This window comes from Leptodactylus fuscus, chromosome 2 (assembly GCF_031893055.1).
Source record: "Leptodactylus fuscus isolate aLepFus1 chromosome 2, aLepFus1.hap2, whole genome shotgun sequence".
NCBI classification, from domain to species: domain Eukaryota; kingdom Metazoa; phylum Chordata; class Amphibia; order Anura; family Leptodactylidae; genus Leptodactylus; species Leptodactylus fuscus.
In genome coordinates, this window is record NC_134266.1 from 59,007,094 (window position 1) to 59,025,629 (window position 18,536).

Consider the following 18,536-nt stretch of genomic DNA (forward strand, 5'->3'; position numbering starts at 1 on the left):
CTTTAAAGTAATCATAGGAAATTTGTGTGATGGATTGTTTGCATTGTTGATGTCTGCATCTATGGTGACATTACAATAAATGTATTGGGATGATGAAGACCATGCTTAAATTCCGACACCTGAAAAGCTTATCCTTGTATTAATGACTGGCCTAATGTTTATAGGGGCTTTGTTTGACTTTTGATACAGTGTAATTGTCCATATCTGTGCTTGTCTGGGGGGATTTATTATATACATTGTTCTTGTTCCCTACTTGCCACTTTTTTTTTGAAAGTGGGCAGAGACCATGGGTCATAATGGGAATGCTTTGCCCTTAAAAATTTACTATAACAAATGTTCAGAAGCTACAGTGAGTTACACCAGAAATGTACGCCGGTTCTTGATTGGTTCTGAAGAATAGGAGTAGACATGAAATATTAAGAAGCCTCTTAATGAAGTCCCCGACTGGTGTGAGATGTACCTGAATTATTAAGACTGGCATACAGAGCGCCAATCTTTATATAGTCCCCCATTGTATACATATTCATGCTATGCACGGCTAATGTTTCTTTATATTATCCCTTATAAATTGTGGTGGAATATTGGAATATTACATCAACCACAAAGTTCTTCTTATTCAGTACAGTAATATAATACTGACACATTTACCTCATTAGGTAATCAAACTATAAAACGGATAGGAAACACTCATCTTATAACTATGTACCTCTGGGGTTTGACATTGTCACTCATGATTTGTTCAGCACGGAAATGTTCCTTTTATCGCTTCTCCATAGAAAGACCTGAAACCTAGTTATTCTTCTATAAATTTACACATGATGTCAGACTAGGGGAGAAAGTAAGAGAACAATCACAAGGATTGTAAAAAATGTAATTTTATTCTTAACCAGTGGGACAAAAAATGCTATGCCTGTAGTCTACTGAGTTATACAGATAATATTAACCCGAATCCATTATTCATGTGACTTTTTCAACTTTCTTTAAAATGTTGAGCAAAATGACATGAAAGAAAATATAACAAAGACCAAGTTCTTTAATATGTTAATTTAGGGTTAATTTAGGTTAATATATGTAAATTAGATTTAATGTAAAAACATAAAATATCTTGTCTAGTTTTTTGGGAGGTCGATTATTAAAAGGCAGTACGTACTGCATATAGTGTGTAATGAATATATTAGTACTACTGGAAGATATACCAAACTTGGACTTTTTGGTTGAATGCCGCTAGGGTCACATGGACCCACACATTGCCTTGTTGCCCTGCAACACCTTTACCCATGTTACTGAATGGAGTTGCATTGGTCGCAACTCTATTCACTAACATGAATGAAGGAGTCACAAGGCAATCTGTGATTCATTGACGAAAATTGCTTTCTTGACCTAACCAAAGGTGGCCACATATAGCCGTAGACCACATCTAATAATTACACTTAGCAGATATATGGTGTGCATTTGATATCCTTTCTCATCCCTCTGCTTTACCTGCAAATTCAGGTATTACTAGAATCATTTCTCTTCTCATATCCAGAAAGTTGTAGTCTTCTACAATCTTCCCTTCATATTGGACTCTGCTGAAGCCGCTCCCATCCTCCAATATGATGACTAGGCTAAAATACAGCCTAGATTTCATCCTTTTGAACCATTGTATGATTTGGAAAAAAATGGAAGATGGGGTACGCCTGGAGGTATGCCAAAAGTTGAATTAAAGATGTTGATGGGTCTTTTTGACACTAAGTTGCAGCAGGGCAATAAGACCTTTTAAGGGCCGTCTATTGTTTGTGGTGACTTTCAGCTCTGATTGACACTACTGGTCCTGAATGGGGCGCCTTACTCTATGGACTCACAATGATGAGGTGTGTTAAAATTGATTGAAACAGTTGCTTTAAATCCGGACTTATGAAATATTCTACTGGGCCTCCCCCGTCAATCTGTAATGATGCACATAATACCCTTTTACACACGCAACTCCACTGTTCGGCACATCGTACAGCACATTCCAAGCAGTGTCAAACAAACACTACAGCCAAAATACCTCTACCATAGCACCACATAGCACAATGCACCCCGAAAGTGCCAAACAAATACCATAGTGCAGTATTCCCCCCCCCTCCTTACCACTATGCCACTGGCAGCACCATTTTCCCCTTCCAGCCTCTTACCTACTAGCAGCAGATTTCTCCCTGTATCTTCTACACAGATTATTTGATGTCACTGATGTCACCATGATGTCTTCTCAGGTCCTTCATACCTTCTAACCATGTAAAATACATTGATAACACTGGGCTGGCACCAGCCAATAAGCCACAGCTCACTTGTGATATGGTCCTTACATTTTGAGGCATCTCTTTACTAGAAACAACATTTATTATCTGTAGGCACTATGGACATATAATGTGCATGATAATTTACCAATTTGTTATGGATTATGTCTCTATTACCATGTTTCGCAAACTTTTCAAACAAAGTAACCCCTAGTGAAAAAAAAAGTTCCAATGTAGTACCCCCAAAGTAGTGATTAGATATTAATGTTAAAAATATGTCTCCGAGCCTCGGTCAGCAGTTATGTCATATTTGAGGGGAAGAATTGTACAGCATGCAGCACTATTCTTCCCATCAAAGTGAACAGTAGTTCCTTAGTGCTACCACACACAATATAAAGCCCCCCTCAGTAACCCCTACATACTGTATAATGGCTTCCTAAGCATTCCCACAAACTGTATAATACCCCTCTCAGCACACCTACACACAGTGTAATACCCCTACCACAAAGTATAATGGCTTCCTCCGTATGCCCACACAGACCATAATGTCCAGAGACAGAGAGGTGAGCTGGATTCATTATTTACCACTTCGCTCCCCACTTTTCAGAGTTCTTCTCAAGGCATGTACCCCCAGGGACTGCAAGGCACACCTCCTGGGGTACACGGACTACAAGCTGAGAACTAGTGAGCTAGAGAACTCTTGCCACAAATACACATTTTCTCTTCCTTTTCTGTTCAGTCTCCCTCATCTCCAGTGTAGGTGTATCTACTTCTCTTTCTGTTATATTAAAAAGGCTGTCCCCTCTTATCCCTCGTAGCTAAACTACATCACCCACTCATCTCACATGAGGCATCTGCTTGTAGTAACCTTAATAACAATCACCATGACAGGCTTTATGTTCAGTATTTAGATACATATGCTCTATGGATAGTTTGTGGATACACACTATGTATGGATAGTATTTGGATATACACTCTATGGATATTATTTGGATACACACTCTGTATGGATAGTATTTTGACACACACTCTATGGATAGTATTTGGATACACACTCTGTATGGATAGTATTTGGATACACACTTTGTATGGATAGTATTTGGATACACACCCTATGGATATTATTTGGATACACACTCTGGATAGTATTTGGATACACACTTTGTATGGATAGTATTTGGATACACACCCTATGGATAGTATTTGGATACACACTCTGTATGGATAGTATTTGGATACACACCCTATGGATAGTATTTGGATACACACTCTGTATGGATAGTATTTGGATGCACACTCTATGGATAGTATTTGGATACACACTCTATGGATAGTATTTGGATACACACCCTATGGATAGTATTTGGATACGCACTCTGTATGGATAGTATTTGGATACACACTCTATGGATAGTATTTGGATACACACCCTATGGATAGCACTTGAACACACATTTCATTAAAGAAAGAACATATTAGTAGTAAATATCACAATGCCTAACAAGTCTCATATATTCACTTTTGTAGCTTTTCTTTTCATTTTGTTGCATACCACTATGAAAAAGTTGCAAGATGAAGGTGTAGTTGCTAGAGATGAGCGAACACTAAAATGTTCGAGGTTCGAAATTCGATTCGAACAGCCGCTCACTGTTTGAGTGTTCGAATGGGTTTCGAACCCCATTATAGTCTATGGGGAACATAAACTCGTTAAGGGGGAAACCCAAATTCGTGTCTGGAGGGTCACCAAGTCCACTATGACACCCCAGGAAATGATACCAACACCCTGGAATGACACTGGGACAGCAGGGGAAGCATGTCTGGGGGCATAAAAGTCACTTTATTTCATGGAAATCCCTGTCAGTTTGCGATTTTCGCAAGCTAACTTTTCCCCATAGAAATGCATTGGCCAGTGCTGATTGGCCAGAGTACGGAACTCGACCAATCAGCGCTGGCTCTGCTGGAGGAGGCGGAGTCTAAGATAGCTCCACACCAGTCTCCATTCAGGTCCGACCTTAGACTCCGCCTCCTCCGGCAGAGCCAGCGCTGATTGGCCGAAGGCTGGCCAATGCATTCCTATGCGAATGCAGACTTAGCAGTGCTGAGTCAGTTTTGCTCAACTACACATCTGATGCACACTCGGCACTGCTACATCAGATGTAGCAATCTGATGTAGCAGAGCCGAGGGTGCACTAGAACCCCTGTGCAAACTCAGTTCACGCTAATAGAATGCATTGGCCAGCGCTGATTGGCCAATGCATTCTATTAGCCCGATGAAGTAGAGCTGAATGTGTGTGCTAAGCACACACATTCAGCACTGCTTCATCAAGCCAATACAATGCATTAGCCAGTGCTGATTGGCCAGAGTACGGAATTCGGCCAATCAGCGCTGGCTCTGCTGGAGGAGGCGGAGTCTAAGGTCGGACCTGAATGGAGACTGGTGTGGAGCGATCTTAGACTCCGCCTCCTCCAGCAGAGCCAGCGCTGATTGGCCGAATTCCGTACTCTGGCCAATCAGCACTGGCTAATGCATTGTATTGGCGTGATGAAGCAGTGCTGAATGTGTGTGCTTAGCACACACATTCAGCTCTACTTCATCGGGCTAATAGAATGCATTGGCCAATCAGCGCTGGCCAATGCATTCTATTAGCGTGAACTGAGTTTGCACAGGGGTTCTAGTGCACCCTCGGCTCTGCTACATCAGATTGCTACATCTGATGTAGCAGTGCCGAGTGTGCATCAGATGTGTAGTTGAGCAAAACTGACTCAGCACTGCTAAGTCTCTGCATTCGCATAGGAATGCATTGGCCAGCCTTCGGCCAATCAGCGCTGGCTCTGCCGGAGGAGGCGGAGTCTAAGGTCGGACCTGAATGGAGACTGGTGTGGAGCGATCTTAGACTCCGCCTCCTCCAGCAGAGCCAGCGCTGATTGGTCGAGTTCCGTACTCTGGCCAATCAGCGCTGGCCAATGCATTCTATTAGCCCGATGAAGTAGAGCTGAATGTGTGTGCTTAGCACACACATTCAGCTCTACTTCATCAGGCTAATAGAATACATTGGCCAATCAGCGCTGGCCAATGCATTCTATTAGCTTGATGAAGCAGAGTGTGCACAAGGGTTCAAGCGCACCCTCGGCTCTGATGTAGCAGAGCTGAGGGTGCACAAGGGTTCAAGTGCACCCTCGGCTCTCCTACATCAGAGCCGAGGGTGCGCTTGAACCCTTGTGCAGCCTCGGCTCTGCTACATCAGAGCCGAGGGTGCGCTTGAACCCTTGTGCACACTCTGCTTCATCAAGCTAATAGAATGCATTGGCCAGCGCTGATTGGCCAGAGTACGGAATTCGGCCAATCAGCGCTGGCCAATGCATCCCTATGGGAAAAAGTTTATCTCACAAAAATCACAATTACACACCCGATAGAGCCCCAAAAAGTTATTTTTAATAACATTCCCCCCTAAATAAAGGTTATCCCTAGCTATCCCTGCCTGTACAGCTATCCCTGTCTCATAGTCACAAAGTTCACATTCTCATATGACCCGGATTTGAAATCCACTATTCGTCTAAAATGGAGGTCACCTGATTTCGGCAGCCAATGACTTTTTCCAATTTTTTTCAATGCCCCCAGTGTCGTAGTTCCTGTCCCACCTCCCCTGCGCTGTTATTGGTGCAAAAAAGGCGCCAGGGAAGGTGGGAGGGGAATCGAATTTTGGCGCACTTTACCACGTGGTGTTCGATTCGATTCGAACATGGCGAACACCCTGATATCCGATCGAACATGTGTTCGATAGAACACTGTTCGCTCATCTCTAGTAGTTGCATGTTTTTATATTGGATATATTACATTGGGGCAAATTTACTACTGAAAATATGCAAGAATTCTGGTGTAACTGACACACATCCTTCACAGCCCTGTTGCTCATCCAATGAGTATGTGTGGCTTAACTGGAAGGGTGTGGCTTAAAATACATGATTATGTGCAAAAAAAAAAGTGCTACAATTATAGAGTGATTTTTGGTTTTTAACTAATCCACCCTGTCTGGTTACACTGTCTAACCATTAGCTGGTATTCGTAAATCTGGCCCATTGTTTGTTGATCTCATGAAGCTTTATCACACATGCTAAAATCTTTTTTATCTTCTAGATCACCATTTGCTGCTGTAACAGATTACTCAGTTACAAGAAACAATGTAATTCAGCTGTGCCTGGAATTAACAACAATTGTTCAGCAGGTTTGTATGATGTCTGAATCCATGAATCTATAATTGATGTTTGCCGCGATCCTTGTTTTTTTTTTTTTTTTTACTTTGCTGCAATAATATGCTAAAAGAAGAAATGGAAGTGATTACTTTTGTGTTGTCTGATTATTTCTTTTACTTTGCTGCATCTCTACGGTCCAAAAATAGATTTCTTTATTATGTAATGGGAGCCTGTCATGTTTAACACTGTTCCTTATTTGCATAAATCATGGTTTAGAGCGACAGCTGAGCAGATTGATATATAGATTTGTAGGAAAGGATTCAGTATAACATGTATTTCATTTATTACAGAGACAGTTGTTGGTCTGTATAGGACCGCCCAATGGACTGTTAAACCAAGATTGAGCAGATATAAAAAAAAAAAACAAACAAGTTATGCAGCATCTTTTCCTACAAAACTATACATTAATCTGCTCAGCAGTTTGCAGATTGCACTGCATGTGTCTGCTGATGGATTCATAAGGCCGGGTTCACAGGGAGTTTTTTGGGACGGATTTTGATGCAGAATGCGCGTCAGAATCCACCTTTCATTGAAATCAATGTGAGCCAGTCATTTTCTGCTCGCGGAAAAAAGATCAACATGCTCTTTCTTCAGGTGGATTACGCAGTTCGTTCAGCCGCAGGCATCCACCTCACGACACCTCCCTCCCGGCTAGTCCTATTTATTTGGGCCTAATCCGTAGCGGAATGCTAGCCATTTTTTGGACCGGAATCTAAGTCGGCCTTCGTGTCAAATTCTGGTCCAAAACACTCTGTGTGAACTTGGCCTAAGACTACAATGCTTTAAGGGCTATTTCACACAGAGTTTTATGCAGGCAGATTTTGATACAGAATCCACCTCAAAATACGCCTGCAAAAATGGTTCCCATTGACTTGGGAGCCGCTCGCTAGTAGTGGTGATATGTCGCGGATTCCACAGCTGATTCATCCACATCGTCCGCAGCTCGAGACACACTCCTGTTTAGGCCCATTCATTTGGGCCTAATCAAAATTGGGTTGCCGCGGCGGAATGCCGATATGCAGAATGTTCACAAGGCGGAAAGGGTTTCCGCGACCCTTTCCTCCATGTGAACATACCCTAAGTCCACTTTGTTTTAAACTTCAGCTCTGGCTGCTGTGACTATAGCATAAATCAACTACACATTCACTGGGATGTCCAAGCATGATAGTAAGTTCACTATATTGCTACATCAAAAAATGAATCTTTGAACAATTCTGCAAAAAAATGTGAAGACTGAGTCAAATATTTGTATCTAACATATGCGCCTAATCCAGAAATGCAGTTCCCAGCTATTCCCCGTCTGTTCCGTATTGTAATCTTATAAGGAGACTAATGCAAATCTCATATTGATCTTAGAGGCTGACATTTGGTAGAGAACCACTCGAGGAATGTTAACAAGAGTCAGGCTTTGGCTCCCTCCTTCATGGCTTTACTATGATTACTATGATAACCCGGTTCAGCTTTGTATGTAGGATGAAAGCAGAGAGGTCATATTCTTGATTCTAAATCCGTACATGTTGTGAAGTGTCCGTCATTCTTGGCATTACTTTCAAGGGCTTGTACATATGAATGTAGTGAGGGGAAATATGTGTTTGATCCGAATAGCCATTTGCTATGTATGTGACAGAAATTCTTCAGCGATTTTCTTTCTGCCTCTCTTTGTGTATAGGAGGAATTGATAAGTACTATCATTTTATAGTTGATATCTGTGTTTGGTATTCTGTTTGCGGACCTCCTGAATGGAATACCGTACGCATTAAAAAGCGTTTAGCTAAGTAACAACATGGACACCCCATAGACTATAATGGGGTCTGTGTGTTTTCCGCGCGGTTTCTGCACGAATCATGAGGAGACAAACGTGCTGCTTGCAGTACTTACAGTATACAACCGCGTCTATTCTATAAGTACAGAATATAGTTGTATACTTTCTATAAGTTATATATTGTATATTAGACTGTAGAGATTTCCTTGACTTGTTTTTAGTAATAGTTTGGTAATGTGAAATTTCTTTAAAGTTTGACATTTGTATAAAATAGGAATAATTTGCTAATAAAGTGTTAATAACACATGGATACTGTACTGTTCTAGTATAGTCAGACTACTGATGCATACACACTTAGGCTGAGTTCACATCTTAGTCTTAAGCTTCAAGAGCTTCCAAGAACCTCCATTGCAGATTCCATCACAATTGAAACCGACAGTCCTCATTGTACATCAGCAAGGACCATGGTCTGATATGAAACGTATTCTTCATGACCCAGATGTAAACAGAGCCTACCTTCACTGGCCTTGCTATAGGGTCGCAGTGGTTGCAGACGCCCAAAAGGCCAAGAAGTTAGAGGGCCCCACAGATCAATGTTAACACACTAGGGCTAGATACATTTCTTTCTCCTTTCTGATTTCCTTTCACGGTTGGCAGTCTGCATGATGAATTTATGACCCTGCCATCTGGAATGGGAAAAATTATGTTACACAGACTTCCACTGTCAGGAAGGAAAAAATTACTCTTTATTGACACAAAAGGTCAACAGTTTATATTCCAGGAGGGATTCTTTGGGGGGAGTTATGGTACAAAAGGCAAGATGATTATGTCGGTTGCACCAAGAGGGGAACAATTCTTAGCCCAATGTGGGTTAAGGTAAAATATGTATTGTAAAATGTACTATGCATTTCAAAATTGGTTTCTCATCTTCAACCTGTTTTTTTTTTCTTCAACTGACCGTGACAATACCCAATGGACCCTTTATTTGTGCTTTCATGGATGCTCATTATAATTGATGTGCTATGAAAAAGTTCATTAAACACATGAGATAAAAATCATCCAAAATTTCTACCATATACAGTCAATAATTGGGCTTGATAATTAGTTATAAATCACTCTCGTGTTTTGGGTGGGTTTACATAAGAAAAGATTGATGATTTAATCTGTTGAAATATTGACCTGCTATATTTGACTTTTTCAGCCATTCATTGGTCATTACTGAATGATGTGCTGATGGTTGTGCCATCCGTAGATGATTGTTTGACTTCATAATGTCTTTTAATGCTTTTATTAGACTATTTACTGGCGCTTGTCTATAATATTGGTGCTTAGATCGTCCTTAGATGACTGATTTGGCAGTGTTTTCTACTTGTCCAACCAAAGCAATCTTACAGTATTCTTTATAACTAGTGAATAAAAATATAGGTGTTATCTGTTTCTTAAAAAATAAAATAAAATAAAATAAAAACATTCTAGCTGGTAAATATTTCATAAAGCAATTCAGCTGCACTTCCTAATGAGTGTGGATGAAATACAGTGCATACTACTCTGTACTGCAATATACTGTGAAACATAGTGATGGGTATCTTGTGGGAACATGGATAATTTACAGCGAGGTCTGCAATTCATCACAAGTCTCAGAGTTTCTTCAGACTGATTCCTGAGCCGAGATTCTTCATCATTTAAAAAATCACAATACACATGTCCTGGATGGGCAGAAAGAATATTCTCAACAGTTCTGAAAAGGGTTCTCTTCCTCTATGTAGTCAGTGAAGCATCATTGTTTTATAGTTATTCAAATCAGCCAGTGAGTTCCGCAGGGGCGGGGCCTGATTTGGCAGATTTGCCTACAGATAGCTGTGATGCAGCAGAGGCTGAAAATGTCATTCACAACTACAATGGCATCATAGGACTGTGATTCTAAAGTAAAAACTAAGCACTTAGCAGCTATCTGTAGGTAAATCTAATAAGTCAGGTCTTCCCTCAGTGCACTTGCAAGCTCATATATAATAATAATAATAATAATAATAATAATAAAAAATAATGAATAATAATTTTCTCTGTGTTGCTTTGTTGGGTTGTGGCCATAGAGATGTGTTTATACTCCTCTTACAAGCCCCTCCATGGCACTATTATTAGTTTGGGAGGTATTTTGGTCCTGACAGACTCCTTTTTAAAATGTCAAGATTTTTTAGTTGTGTAGCAATTATACCCAGCATGATATTTTCTAGGCTCACAAAATGTGCTCAGGTTACTATAACCTGTATAGAGATAAGCCTGACAGAACACTTGACAGATACTTGGCTTTAACAATTAGCGGTGGTGAGATTTTTCATTATACTTTGTGTTTATTCAGTGTCCAAGGGAAAATGCAAAGAAAAGGAAAATGTAATTCTTCTTTTTAATATCTTTCCGCTACAAAAGAGAAGATTTTTTAATAGGCCTAATCTTTCCATTTTCTCCTTGACATGTTGCATATTATTGTATCCTTACATTGCAATCAGGTTTGGAGTTAAAGAAAGTCTTACCTAAAAAAAATTTCAAATGTGTTACACTGGGTTCACTTCTGCATCTGTTTTTCTGTCCATCTGGTCTGTTGGAGAACCATAAATACATAAAACCTGGTTATATACTATAGGGAACAGAAACAGAGCCCAAATGACTCCATTCACTATAATGGGGCACATTGGGCGTCAGGTTTTTTTAACTGAAATTTTCAGATGAAAAAATTGGGCTTGCAGGACTTTTTAGTCTGCAATTTTAGATGAACTCTGTGCAAAGCCTTGGATGCAGGTATGAATATACTTTGGAGATACAGTACAAGGCCTCTTGATGATAATAATACATGTGGCCGCACCGTTATATAGGCATTGGGTGTCGGTGGTATTAAGAATTGTTATGGACAGGGGTTGTTAATATTGTTCCAAATGGTAGTAAAAGACACTCCTGCATAGATAGTGTGTGCTGTTTTTTTAACATAATGTAGATACTATGTGGAGGTATTTTATGGACAATTTATGGCAGTATCGTGTGAGCAAACTGTGGTAGTACTATTTATACACTGTATGATGTTGTTATCTAAACTCCTAGAGAGTCTTTTTTTTTTTTTGCAACCAATATACAACTGTCTTGTAAAAATAATGATTGAAGAAAATATGCAGTCAATACATTGGCAATATCTGGAATGATGGTTTATACAGTTTTCATTATCCAACCCTATCTGTTTCCCAAACACCAGTCCAAAAGGCTGATATAAGTGGCAGGTTCCTCATACACGTTACCACCATGAGGTATATTCCAGGAGTAGTCCAGTATTTCCCTGAGGCATGGCATAGATTTACAGTGGGCATTTGTATTAGACTTAATGTTAGCCATATCTCAACTTTTGGTTTATCTAAGGAGTTACTGTAGCTCTACTACCATTGATGTCAGTGGTTCCTGAGATTCAGTTACTTCACCCAGCCACTATATATGCCACTGGGCTGTCTGCTAAGGATAGGCCATGAAAAGATCCTGGACAATCCCTTTAACTTTATTCAACATAGTGGCCCCTGTACACAGTATTCACAGTATTATGCCCCATAGTTGCCCCTGCACACAGTATTATGATGTATAGTGGCCCCTGTACACAGTATTACGCTCCATAGTGGCCCCTGCACACATTAATATGCCCTATTGTGGACCACTCATATACAATTATTATAGTCTGGGGTCTTTTCAGACCCCAGAGTATAATTATCGAAGACCCAGGGGAGGATACAAACTAAAAAACAATGTTAGTTACCTCTCCTGGGATCCGGCGCACTCCTGGCACTTCACTGATGGAAGAGAAGTCACTTGAGCTGGGCTTGCTTTGCAACGCATAAGAATGCTAGCCTCGGCCTACGTGATGTCTGGGACATCACTAAGTAGGTCCCAAGCCTTCCGGAGCCAGGAGAGGTAAGTAACAGTGTTTCTTATGTTCCACATTCCGCTTGAGAAATCAAAGCCTCAATAATTGAATGTGTCTGAAGTCTTCAGACACATTCGGTTATTGAGGCTATGATTGCTTTATACCAGAACGCTGAAAGACAGTTTGTAATTATGCTGGAACTGAGTTCTAGTCCAATTTAAGTACTAGTTGTATGTGATTAGGACAACACATTTATATTACTTATTAGAGATGAGCGAACAGTAAAATGTTCGAGGTTTGATATTCGTTTCGAGTAGCCCCTCAATATTCGACTACTCGAATCGAATATCGAACCCTATTATAGTATATGGGGGGAAAATGCTCGTTTCTGGGGTAGGCAACGTTCGATCAAATTATACTTAGCAAGTCCACGAGTGAGGGTCAGGCTGGATCCTCCGAGAAGTCTTCTCCGTGCAGCGTCCCCGCGGCATCTTCCGGCTCTTTATTCACTCTGCCCAGGCCTGATGCCTGGAAGAGTGAATGAAGAGCCGGAAGACGCCGCGGGGAGGCTGCACGGAGAAGACTTCTAAAGGTAGGAGAAGAACCAGCATTGACTGGCCGACTGTATAGCATTCGGCCAATCAATGCTGGTTCTGCATCGAACTTTTACATTCGAACAGCGAGTGATACTCAATCGAGTACGAGTATTTCGAATACCGAAGTATTCGATCGAATACTTACTCGATTGAGTACTACTCGCTCATCTCTATTACTTATGTTCCAGAAACAGCACCATTCTTTTGTATGGCCTCTGTTTGATATGGGCTGTCTTCTTTTTTTAATGTCACATGATTCCTTTATTTAGTTTAATATTTTAAAGCCACAAAGTAAATCAATAGGTCCAGCTTGTATGCAAAGAGGGAGATAGGGGTGGTCATGTGTATGCCAGGGCCATACAGGGAATAATCGCAGAGGGTTAGCCACCAGGAACCTACCTGGAATCTACAGTGACTTCAAACTCATGGCACGCCAATTATTGTTGTGGGTGTTATACATGGCTTTTGGCCTGGTCATTGCAAACGTTGCAAGTTGCCTGCGGCGGTTCTTGCTGGTGAGCCTCAATCCAATTTTGAGTGTTTTTTTTCTGTCATGGCTCATTTCATAGAAACACTTAGTTGTATATGGCGATGCCCTTTAAAGTTATTTTTGAGAAGTGAATATCAGGGTCAGTTGTTCTAGAAATAGTGAGGCTCTTGTCATAGGGGTAGGGCTATGTCTGGCATTGCAGTACATCTCAATTCAAGTAAAAGGACATACTGTAGTACTGAGTACAACCACAGGACAAAGAGTGGAGCTGTTTGTAGAAAACAGACGGATTTTACTAATCATCTCAGCTAACACTTCTCAGCATGTGAACTGTGTAGTATACTTTTATTAGTATGTATACATTTGCACATTTCTTATTGCACTGAACAAATATTTATTCCTTTTGTTGTAATCTATTTATTCTGCTATCCCGCTTTGATAAAAAGATCTGCTCCTTATTTATTTCTTACCCAGTTTTTCTTGATCACGGCATAACCAGTATTGATTAAAAGCTGTGTGGGTGGAGAAAATTAATCCCACGCTGTTAAAAAATGAACGATTTGTCTCAGGAAATTGTCTTCATCAAGGCTCGGAGACTGGGGTTGCATAAGAGATGTTTCAATACCTCTAAAATGATATTTTAGTCTATAAAGATGATCATTACATACATACATTTTTAATAAGTGTGTTATTCAGGAGGGTCTGATTAAAGCTTGCTGTTCTCTTGTTTAAGCAAGAATCGGAGCCCATTTTTCTGGACTTATTAAAGACATTCATCTTGTAATGCATACACATTAGTAATCAAAGGCCAGGCTTTTGGGTACTTTTAGCCAATATCTTTTCATGTCGCTTAGCTTTGTAATATCTGATTCTGTAGTTGCATTTGCGGAGGTGCCAAGGAAAGATAAAAGCCATTGCGAACATCAACCAAATCAAAAAAATATAAAACTTAGAATCCACAATTGGAGCAGATTTTCGCCTGTGATACAAAGTAATGGTTATGGTTGTTATCAAAGTGGTAAATTTTCGAGGTTCCGGATAGGGTCATAGAGTTCACATTCAGATTTATTGTGTATATGCCTACTGTAATTGACTCACTTGGGGCACATGTGGTATTATATACCGCTAGAAAGCCAACAGTGCACTGAATTGAGTGAACTGATGGCTTTCATGATCTGTGCCCGGGGTGAAGAGCTATCGGTGCCGGTACCGTAGCTCTTCACCGTCAGTACTCACCGTCGTCTATGGACGAGTAGTATCAGAAGGGGAGGACAGTACAGCGCTATAGGCGCTGCTGTGGAGAAGGGCGCTCCTGATTGACTGGCAGAAATGTCCTTCTGACAGTGAAGAGCTACAGTACCGGCACCAATAGCTCTTCACTTGGGGCACAGAACGGGAAAGCCGACTGTGTGCTGAATTCAACGCACTGTCGACTTTCTAGTGGTATATAAAACCGCATGTGCCCCAGGAGGTGAAAGGTCCTCTTTAATATCTTTGTACATTCTTACTATGAGGCTGCTGTATTACAGTGAACCTGTCACATGGAAAATGCTTTTTGATTTGCAGGCATCATTGTATAGGGCAGAAGATGATATACAATTGAGACATAATTTTGTGGAAAAAGATATAGTATAACTTGTGTAGTATAAAGATATGAGTATAAGGCCTGGTTCACATCTGCGTTTGGGCCATGGAAAATGTGGAGAAAAAAATCCTGCAAGTAGCACTTTTCTCACTGCATTTTTCATGCGGAAACCACACGGACCCCATTATAGTCTTGGGTAAACGCTTATTTATGAAGATTAGGTTTCCATTCAGGGGGACCCCAAGCGGACTCCTCAAACAGAAACCCATGTGCATATGTGAACCGGGTCTACCTTGTGATCTATTGATAGGAATGCTGCCTGCAGATTGGACTGCATTTTTCATGGGACAGATTCCCTTTACAGGTTAAAATACTTATCAGAGTACCTGAATTTTCATCAGAAGTTGAAATCTGTAGGGTCTTACTGGGCAATCTGTCATCTGACTTGTATAAACCTTCCTACATGGTAGTTCCATTATGGCTGCAGCATGTTTTACATTCGCTCTGAGCCAGGGAGTGTACAGTACAGGGCTCCCACATCCATTATTATTACTACTGATTTCTTTCTTTATATGTAATTTTACCACAATCTGGAATCTGAGCACAATCGGGCAATCTACATACTTTCTATGACTCTCCTCTGTGCAATGTACAGGCAGGGAAAGCTGTGTGTAGTCATGTAGAGGCTGTGATGAGACCTCCATGTGTTCCCATCTTGAGCCTGCTGGTTTCTAAAGATGGAACTTCCCCAGTAACGGCAAAGAAGTGAGATACCTAGTGGCATTACATTTTAGTTTTACTACATTAGTCACTTGTTCTATTACATATCCGAAAAGCGAGTGACTATTTAAAGGAACTGACATTCTCTGCGTCCATGACCTGAGATTCCACAGATCAAAGGTTAGAAAATAAGATGCATAACATAGCAACTTTACATGGTTTGTAGAAATTTATAGTTGATCAGTATACTAAGAAGATGAGCCATGTTAATGGAGTCCAAACCGATAATACTAAGATAAAGCATGTCAGGGACCACTTCTTGGTCGATAATTGTTTGAGAAAACTGCTATTGTTATCCAGTTTGGAAACCAATAAATCAACAGGAAATGACAAGAACACAGAGGGGTCAGAGGTTGCAATCAGGTTCTTAAAGGGGTTGTCCCATTATAGACACTTATTCCCTATCCATGGTATTTCCATACATAGCAGTGAATGTAGCCCCGGTCACCCAAACATACTGGTGCCAGTGAATCTGTTGCCAGATAAGAATACATCAATTTTGGTAGGTTTTTTTTTTTTGTAAAAAAAGTCCTTATTTCAGATGACTTTTTTTAAGTTGATGTTAGTACATAAAAGCACACGGATCCCCATAAACTATAATGGGGTCCGTGTGTTTGCCGAACGCTGCCCGCATGGATCATGCGGACAGGAAAATTGATTGTGGACTACTTTCTTGTCCGCATGTTCCCTGCGGAGATCTGGCGACAAGCACATGGACTCGATTATAGTCTATGGGGATCCGTGTGCTTTTAATGCACAGCGCTTGCAATTGCGTTTGGTATTCCATTTGGGGGGGTCCCCATGCGGACTCCCCCAAACGGAATACCAACGCAGATGTGAACCAACCTTGATGCAGTGCACATACAGTAAGGAGGAACTCCTGCTCCCCTGTGTACCAAGCCCTTAGAAGCAGCAGCACGGTGGACATTATACAGCAGTATTAAGCAGTTTAGCTCTGAATCCAGAACTGTGGTGAGACCATGAGAGACAATGAGACATCTGAATTATATGATGCCTTATAAACTACAAATCCTGTCCTGACCACACGTCTAATGACCCAAAATAGCCGCAGCATGGGAATCTATTTGTTAGATTTATTAGAGGTGGGGATTTATTAGACCTGTGGTTAGAATGGGGCTTTCAGAATGAACAGTAAAGACTTTCTATAATGATCGATTAGCTTTTCCATTCCATTCTTTCCCCATTAATGGTCTCTCTGGTCCCTCAGTAATCTTTATTTAATAATCTTTGTTGATGACAGAAGGTCTACAGTGACATCATGTCTTCTGCCTGCTATGACTGAGGACCACTGTATTCTATCTTACTGATATGGAATGTCTTCTTTGTCTTATTTCAGGAATGTACGGTGTACGAAACTGAAAACAAAATTCTTCATGTGGTGAGTAATTTAATTGTTATTATATGTACAAAGTTTATATATAATAGACTATATGTGTATATACACACAGCTTGAAACTTTGTGAACACTGCAGAATTCTACTATATTTCTTCATAAATTTCACTTAAAACTACAATAGAATCAAACTATAAACAGAATGATAAAATTAGTTAAAAATATTAATTGGTCATTTATTTGTAGAAGAAAATGATGCAGTATGACATAGCTGTGCTTTCAGTATGGTGGCTCAGTGGTTAACATTAGAGATGAGCGAGTAGTACTCGATCGAGTAGGTATTCGATCGAATACTATGGTATTCGAAATACTCGTATTCGATCAAGTACCACTCGCTGTTCGAATGTAAAAGTTCGATGCAGAACCAGCATTGATTGGCCGAATGCTATACAGTCAGTCAATCAACGCTGGTTCTTCTCCTACCTTTAGAAGTCTTCTCCCTGCAGCTTCCCCGCGGCGTCTTCCAGCTCTTCATTCACTCTGCCAGGCATCGGGCCTGGGCAGAGCCGACTGCGCATGTCCGCTTGTAGTGCGGGCACACGCAGTCGGCTCTGCCCAGGCCCGATGCCTGGCAGAGTGAATGAAGAGCCGGAAGACGCTGCGGGGACGCTGCACGGAGAAGACTTCTCGGAGGATCCAGCTCGACCCTCACTCGTGGACTTTCTAAGTATAATTTGATCGAACGTTGCCTACCCCTGAAACGAGCATTATCCCCCCATAGACTATAATAGGGTTCAATATTCGATTCGAGTAGTCGAATATTGAGGGGCTACTCGAAACGAATATCGAACCTCGAACATTTTACTGTTCGTTCATCTCTAGTTAACACGTTTGCCTTGCAGCGCTGGAGTCCAACATTTCAATCCAGCCAAATTAAGGTTCTGCAAGGAGTTTGTATGTTCTCCCTGTGTTTGTGTTCTACACTCCAAAGACCAATAGGGAATGTAGATTGTGAGCCGTACTTGGGACAGTGTTGACCACTGCTGTAAAGCACTGCACAATATGCTGGTGCGATATAAATGAGCAGAATAAGTAAAAATAACAGTATCTAGTGTGACTCACTTATACATCAATAACTGCACAAACATTCCTCGGAATTGTTGAATACTCCTGCACATCAATTTTTAGCCCATTTCTTAGTAAAAAAACAAAACAAAAACCCAGCTTTATCACTATTCTGTTGGTGGGTTTTTCCATAAATTGCTCAGTTCAGGTCCTTCTGCAACATTTCTTTCGGATTAAGGTCAGGACTTTGACGTGGCTAGTCCAGAACTTTAACTTTATTTTTCTGTAGGCTATGGTCCCACATGGCATCCTGCATTGCGGTTCTTCTTGCACCGTTTTGTACAGAAAGTTCACAGATGTTTCCTCTGCAGACTTTCTGCTTTAATTATATCTGTAGGGAAACCACCATCCAGTTAGTCTTCGCAAACTGCAGGTGAACGGCAATGTTCTTTGTGGATTTTTCCCCTTGCAATATTGCTATGTATGCCATTGTTTAGTTT

General features: G+C 40.8%; 1 protein-coding gene across 5 annotated transcripts in view; it reads left to right on the forward strand.

The window, feature by feature from the left end:
• CNKSR2 (connector enhancer of kinase suppressor of Ras 2) overlaps positions 1 to 18,536 on the forward strand; it is a 269,014-nt gene that overhangs the window by 61,627 nt on the left and 188,851 nt on the right. For all 5 annotated transcript variants that reach the window (XM_075263811.1, XM_075263813.1, XM_075263812.1 and 2 more), the window contains 2 exons: positions 6,397 to 6,484; positions 16,975 to 17,016. In XM_075263811.1, coding sequence (XP_075119912.1) covers positions 6,397 to 6,484; positions 16,975 to 17,016 — 130 coding nt within the window. The remainder of the gene's footprint in view (positions 1 to 6,396; positions 6,485 to 16,974; positions 17,017 to 18,536) is intronic.